This window comes from Sardina pilchardus, chromosome 24, assembly GCF_963854185.1.
Source record: "Sardina pilchardus chromosome 24, fSarPil1.1, whole genome shotgun sequence".
Classification (NCBI taxonomy): Eukaryota; Metazoa; Chordata; class Actinopteri; order Clupeiformes; family Clupeidae; genus Sardina; species Sardina pilchardus.
In genome coordinates this window covers 12,311,337-12,318,836 of record NC_085017.1, presented here as the reverse complement: position 1 = coordinate 12,318,836, position 7,500 = coordinate 12,311,337, and the positions used below count along the sequence as shown (strand labels likewise).

The window sequence follows — 7,500 nt, the reverse complement described above, 5'->3', positions numbered from 1 at the left end:
GATGTACATGTTGTGTGTGTATTTGTTTTTGTTTGTGTTTCTGTTTCTGTAGTGTTTGCGTTATTTTCTCCCATTTTACTTCACACTCACCTGCAACATGCTCTTGTAATAAATACAGAAATGCTAAAACACACCTTACAATCATATGAAGATGTGTTAAACATTATGTTCACGTCTCTGTTCTATCTGTTATCAGATGGTGTGGCGATCGGGAGATTTAGGCGATTTTGCAAATTCTGTGATCTGAGGGAGTCCACCTGCACTGACACGGGTTCCTGTGCCTCACAGTGTAATCTCACTTCAGTCTGCGACACTGATGAAGTCTGCGCCAGTATCTGGTAAGTGATATTATTCACCAGGTGCTCGCAAAAAATATTTCACAACAATCTAAACAACTGTGTCAACTAATTCAGAAATTAAATAGTCAAGCCAGCACTGGACCCAGGATTGTGCTCAATGTACAATCAATCAATAGTTGATAGTTAGTTAACGAGCAGTCAATAGTTGATGGTTAGTTAACGAGCAGTCATTCTTGGGTTGCCTGCACACTCTACACAAATGTGCTTAAAGGGACACCTCACCGATTAGCATTAAGCTTTGTATCTTCCAGTCATGTTTTTGAATGGTGCTGCATCGTTCCCTCAGTTTCCCTTGAGATGGGAGAAATACGGATTTCAATGTTGGACGTCCTGCTTTCAATGATGTAAAATGATGATTTTTACATCATTGAAAGCAGGAAGAAAAAATATTTTATGTTAAAAATGTTGCGTTGATCTTTTGCTAGAGAGGGTGTAGCTAGATAGTTATAATGTATAATTCTAATGGTGTCCATGTTACCATGCTGTCCATTTCTAGGAGGAGGAAAGATGACAACGTGACCATCGACACATTCTGCCACAACCCGGCGCACCGACTGCACGGAGTTCTGCTGGACGACTACAACAAGAGCAAGTGTGAGATGAAGGAGCTGAAGAGTGACCAGCCGGGCGCCCAGATCTACATGTGCTCCTGCAGAGAGGACGACTGCAATGACCACGTCTTCTTCCCAGGAAGCATTAGTCATGGTAAGCGTCTGTGTTTTCCTGATTTGTATGTTTGTGAGTGAGTGTGTGTGTGTGTGTGTGTGTGTGTGTGTGTGTGTGTGTGTGTGTGTGTGTGTGTGTGTGTGTCTGTGTGTCTGTGTGTCTGTGTGTGTGTGTGTGTGTGTGTAAGTGCTGGGGATGTAGACTCACAAAGAAAATATTGGGGTGAAGATGAGTCTTTTTTTCCATTGCAGGTTCATGCATGTTTGAACTATCTTTGTCTAGCCAGAGTAATTTACTCCCCCATTTGATTTGTTTGAAGTTTTTATCGTTTTGGTGTCTTGTTTGTTGTGTCTGTGTGCCGAAAAGTCTTCTTTATTGGGTTGGCTCAGCTACGACCAACGTCAGACGCTCTCAACTGCGTCTGCAAAGTCAGGAGTCAAGTCTGAACACGGCCAAAGAAATATGTGCTATCCAAACAAGCGCAAAAGGAAAGCGTACAAGATCATACTGATTGCTCTGTGTGTGTGTGTGCATGTGTGTGTGTGTGTGTGTGTGTGTGTGTGTGTGTGTGTGTGTGTCTCTGTGTGTCAAGAAGTTCAAGTATTTTAGCTTGAGGCAACACATTCTGAAATGTGTGTGTGTGTGTGTCTGTGTGTGCATCGGTGTGCTTTGTTTGTGTATTTATCTGTGTGTGTGTGTGTGTGTGTGTGTGTGTGTGTTTGTGTGTGTGTCTGGCTGTATGTCTGGTTTGTGGCCTTATGAAAGATGTGTTATTACTGTAAGCTCATACAGCTAGTGAGAGGTCAGATGGCCAGCACTCTAAAACTCTGGACACTAAGAGGTTGCACCTCTGGCCGGTAGGCTACAGTACACCGGGCACTTAACTGAAGCATCCCGTTCACGGAGCATCTGCTTCAGCATCTAGTAGCTTCCATTATAATCAATGGAACTGGCTACACCATATGTGATAGTGGCACGTACGTTCAAAAAACGTATCGTATCAGTCCTCTATTTGTACGATACGTGAATGGAGCGCTTCAGTTGCCAGGTCATTGTAGCCTCCCTGTCAATCCTCAGCTACACCTCATCACATCGTCTCCTGTCCAGACATGGGTCCTTTTTCTAGGCATACCGTAATTTCCCGACTATTAGTCGCGGCTTATACATTGATTTTGCAGAATTTCCTCAAATATTAGGTTAATACAGGGGGCCAGTTAATATGATGTTAATATGGTTTTGTTTCTTTTAACTTTTAACACTGTCCTGCGGCTTATACACAATGCAGCTTATATGCGGGAAATGACTGTAGCCGTTCCTATGATGGACGGATGTGCGCATTGTGATCTATGCAATTTCATGATCGACCTTCATGCCCTGAGTGTGTGCTTGGTTGGCCTTCCATCAGCACAAAGAGGTTACAGTCAAGACTTCTCTCTTGTCTGTGATTGGTTGGTGGAGGGAAGTGAACTACCTAAAGCTCTTCATTTTTAGTGATAGTTTTGGGATTTGTTTTACGTATATCTATCTAATTAATTCTATATGAAGGAATTAATGCTATATGACTTTTATATACTTATGAACGTATATAAATGTATAACTGTTAATTTGTTATTGTTATGATTGTACATCAATTTAAACATAAGCCATAGACATATGAGTATTAGTCAAAAAGCACTGTCCGCGGTGAATAGAGCCATTCAGTGAAGTCAAAGGGGAAGTCTTGAAATAGTCTTCCCTTGCCCTGCACAAGATGGTTGTGTTGCAAAGTTAAACGACTGTGATGGCAGGCTTGGGATGCGACGGCATGCTCGGACATGCTCTCCATCCAAATCAGTTCTGCCTCTCAAGACACCTCCAGACCAGAGAGTCATTGAACTTTGTTTAAATATGTGAAATTTGTCCACGTTGTTGAATGTGTTAGTGACAACTGGGCTTCATTCTGACTGTGGAAAAGCTGACTCAGAAACTGAGGCTGTGTCCACACATGTAGGCAGGTATTTTTTGGCACAGAGATTTTTTTTTTCTTACACATTTTGGCCTTTTGTCCACACAAAACTCCTGATGTGTGTGTGTGTGTGTGGGTGTGTGGACAGGGAGACCGAGTTTTTGGATTGTGGTGTTGTGACATGTTGTCCTTTTGTTTGAAATATGTTTAGGTATCAGATTTTTTTACTGCTTTTTGGAGAAAAAATATCAGATGTGGCCATAGTCTCAGTAACTGAGTGAGTGAGTGGCCATGAGTTGGCATGGGCCAGAATCATGTGAACATGCAGCTGTGCTCCTTACTGTTCAGTATGATGCATGATGGTGCATGTACATGTGTGTCTTATTCTGTTTATGTGTGTGTGTACATGTGTCTTATATTCTCTCTGTGTGTGTGTGTGTGTGTGTGTGTGTGTGTGTCTTATTCTATGGTGAATGATTTCAGACAACCCTGTTGTCCCTGACTCAACGGGGGATACAGTGGATACACCACCAATGAGACGTCCACCAGGTCTGGTACCCAACACACACACACACACACACACACACACACACACACACACACGCACATATGCTCAGTCTCACAAACAAACACCAGTGTTTCCCACACATAGACAAATGTGTGGCGGTGCGCCACAGATTCAGCACCGGCCGCCACATATTGCGTTTCGTTATTCTTTTATTTATTTATTTTGAAACGCTATTGAAAAACACGCAGCATTCGTAAAGCTGAATTTCCTTTCCCTGCGCTCCGTCTCTGTCACTCACATGTCTGTCTCTCATACACACACACACACACACACACACACACACACACACACACACAGCCCCTCCCCTCCGTGCACACCGCGGCTGTCTGTCTCCATGAAAACCAACGAGATCATCCCTGGAAGCGTGGTCGGTGGTCGCACTGATGCACCTGACGCTGCTCGGGTAGTTCTCCCGCATAAAGTTCTCCCGCAACTTTTGTAGACTATGCGTGCAACTTAATTACCAAACAGTAGAAGTAAACTCATTCTCCTTGGCCCGCTCTCGTGCGTGCTCAATGGACACCTGCCCTCCACATGCACATTTAATCCAAATAAAACATTCACAATCGTGAACGCATTGATGCACAGAAGACGGCTAGCTAAATTACTGTTATATTCGGTTAGCATCATTAGTAGGCTATGCTGCAGACATTTGATTAAAACTCTTGCATTCAAGTTGACTGACCAACAATGTTTTTCAACTCCAAGACTTAAAAGGGCCTGTCCCAAGGAGAAAAAGTATTAAGCTTACCTTGAAACTTAAACACATGTGGGGAAACTGAACAGTCCAACCAGTAGAGTATGATAAGCTTAGCCTGCTACTTTGTTTACAATATTTTGAGGCTTCAACCAGACAGCTGAATTTAAGAAGTGGAGTAGTAATATGAATAGTAGGCTATAATCTGCATAAAGTTTGCTGTTATGAATATTAGAAATGTCAGTAGCCTATAATGTAAATAATTACATAATGTGTGTGTGTTTCAAATAAAGACAAGCTTCACATCTTGGTAAAAAAAATAATTTACATTATATGAAAGGAGAGCGATGCCCCCCCCCCCCCCCCCCCCCCCCCAGACATGGGGCGACCACCACACATTGCCTTCTAATCTGTGGGAAACACTGAACACACCATTTTTCCATCTCTGTTTTTCCCATTTCTTCTCTCTCTCTCTCTCTCTCTCTCTCTCTCTCTCTCTCTCTCTCTCTCTCTCTCTCTCTCTCTCACACACACGCTCACACATAGGCTACACATAAACACACACACTCATACTTTGATGCAAGTTATTTTAATAGACCAGCGTGACTGATCACGGCGTCGAAACCTGATGGACCGCTGAAACTCTGTGAAAGTAATTAGCATCAAAGTTTTGAGTGTTCTACGGCACCTTTTGTACTGTTCTAAATGTATTCAAGGCATTTCCTGACAGGTATTGTGTAATTATGTGCAGCACTTATGACCAGAGCATAGTCAGTGCTGCGCTACGCTAAGCCAGCTAACTTATAATGAAAGGGTATCTGACTAATGGTGAGCTCTGAGCTGTAATAGCACCTGTTAGCCCCTCTCCTGGGGAGCGTACCTATGTTCCCCGGGTCCTATGTTCCCTGGGTCCTATGTTCCCCACTTTGTATGGGACCGGGGAATAAAGAACCCTTTTTTGGTCAATTTTAAAAAGGGTCCTATGTTCCCAGGTTTTCCCAAAAAGGGTCCTATGTTCCCCGGTATGTATTGCAACCTGGGAACATACAGTACTGTAGAACCCTTTTGGGTAAAACCGGGGAACATAGGACCCTGGAAACATAGGGATGACCCCTTCTTCTGATACTGTATGAGTTGCTCTCTCATACTCTCTCTGCCATTTCATGTCTTTTTATAGTAATAGTATTCACAGGGTAAGCTCCATGTAGAGAACACTTGAACACCAGGGGTTTCTTTGCTATGCACTTTGTTCAGGTTAATGGATAGCACAACATTTTACAGTGAAATAGAAAAGAAAGGTTGAAGGAAGGCTAAAAGTAAAGCTGACTGGTATAGAAACAGAATCCTTTATCCACGGACTAGCAGGCTCACGGACTGGCGGATTCAGGCATCGAATCCTCACCGACTGATATGCAGTCACATGAGTCAAGATAGAGACAAAACTAATAGCAATGATATGAAAGTCAGACCCATCCGATGCTCCTTCTGACTGACCTGTGTTGACCCCACAGTACAAACGGCTCCAGACGGCCGGGTGAGTGTTCGTAGGCTGTGTAAGTTCTGTGACGTGCGACCGACCACCTGCAACAGCACCGACAGGAGCTGCCACAGCGAGTGTGAAATCACGTCCATCTGTGCCGACTTCAACGAAGTCTGCGTTGCCATCTGGTGAGCACCTCATATACATTATATGCATTATAGAGCACCTCATAATTATACCTTATATACATTATAGAGCACCTCATATACCTTATATACATTATAGAGTGCCTTATATACCTTATATACACTATAGAGCACCTTATATACCTTATACATTATAGAGCACCTTATATACCTTATACAGTATACATTATAGAGCACCTGATATACCTTATATACCTTATATACATTATAGAGAACCTTATATACTGTACCTTATATACATTATATAGCTGCACCTTATCTTATATACATTATAGAGCACCTTATATACCTTATATACATTATAGAAAACAAATATGCTAATAAATACACAAAATCAATCATGATGCTTCTACTACTCACGGTTGTTATTACAATGCATTTCCAGCCTTTTTTATCCAAAGCAACTGTACAGGACACATGTAGGCTACAGTATATTCATGGTTCATATATATGTTGTTAAAGATATGATCTGTATGTGGTTACCACTTTGCTCTATCAGTTGAACTACAAGACCTCATGTGAAAATGTTAAAACATACTTTAGGTCGTCAGAGCTTTTCTCTTGAGGGCTGATCAAGCATCTTTGAGTTAAAGTGTTAAAGGTCTTTGTGTTAAAGTGTCATTCTCAGCTGTTAGTGTATGAAAGTTTCGTGCAGTGGTGGAAGTTTTGTTGTCTGATTGGGAAACAACTTGACTGGGTTTTTTGGTGGTAGCGTTCTCACTGTGCATCGACTAAAAACGCACATATATTTTTGAAAACAAAATTCAGAGGGAGCCTGGAGAAACTTAAAGAGGGCTGCAGACAAAGACAGGGAGAGTTCTGAGGAGTCAAAATAGCTGACGTCTGGCTTTGCCAATGAAAAGACCCGCATTTGGGGACAAGAAAGGATGCTACTCAGAACCTGCCATGTCTGAACTTAAGCGTTCTTTTTCATCGCTCTGTCTGCACACAGAGAGTTCTCGACTGGGTTAGTTGGTCCCGACTGTAAATGTTTTCGCCAAAGGGACGACTATGAAGAACCCCTAGTTAGAGGGAGCAGGGAAATAGCTGTGTGTCGTGGGAATAGTGATTATGGCATTTTTTTATGGATCACTGCGTTTAACTGGTTAGCTATTTAGAAGCCTGTGTTTTGGCCCGTTTTTTTACTCTCTGGTCTAAAAATAAATCATTTTGTTGTTGTCTATTTCATGTGAGATCTGTTTGATATTATTTCTGTGTTTTGCATTTTAGTGTAGTCATTTAGTCCGAGATGGGAAACCCAACATCAGAAAGTGAGTTCTACCACATATGTGGTGGGATCTGAGAAAACCCATCAAATGGATCTTAAAATTCTAAAATTTCATCCTTGAGGGTTGAAACGGAGCAGAATTTAAAGGGACACCTCACCGATTAGCATTAAGCTTCGAATCTTTAGAAATCCAGTCATGTTTTTGAATGGTCGTGCATCATTCCCTCAGTTTGCCTTGAGATGGGAGACATGCGGATTAGAATGTTGGACTTCCTGCTTTCAATGATGTAAAAATCATCATTTCACATCACTGTTGATACCCAGCTACAGTATCAAATCTTTTGACTTCCC

At 42.1% G+C, this 7,500-nt stretch overlaps 1 protein-coding gene across 1 annotated transcript in view; it reads left to right on the top strand.

The window, feature by feature from the left end:
• The window catches only part of LOC134072736 (TGF-beta receptor type-2-like), a 27,624-nt gene that overhangs the window by 3,507 nt on the left and 16,617 nt on the right, over positions 1-7,500 (top strand). Inside the window, exons 2-5 of the mRNA XM_062529568.1 lie at positions 197-338; positions 856-1,064; positions 3,454-3,519; positions 5,747-5,903. Of these exons, the coding sequence (XP_062385552.1) occupies positions 197-338; positions 856-1,064; positions 3,454-3,519; positions 5,747-5,903 (574 nt within the window). The remainder of the gene's footprint in view (positions 1-196; positions 339-855; positions 1,065-3,453; positions 3,520-5,746; positions 5,904-7,500) is intronic.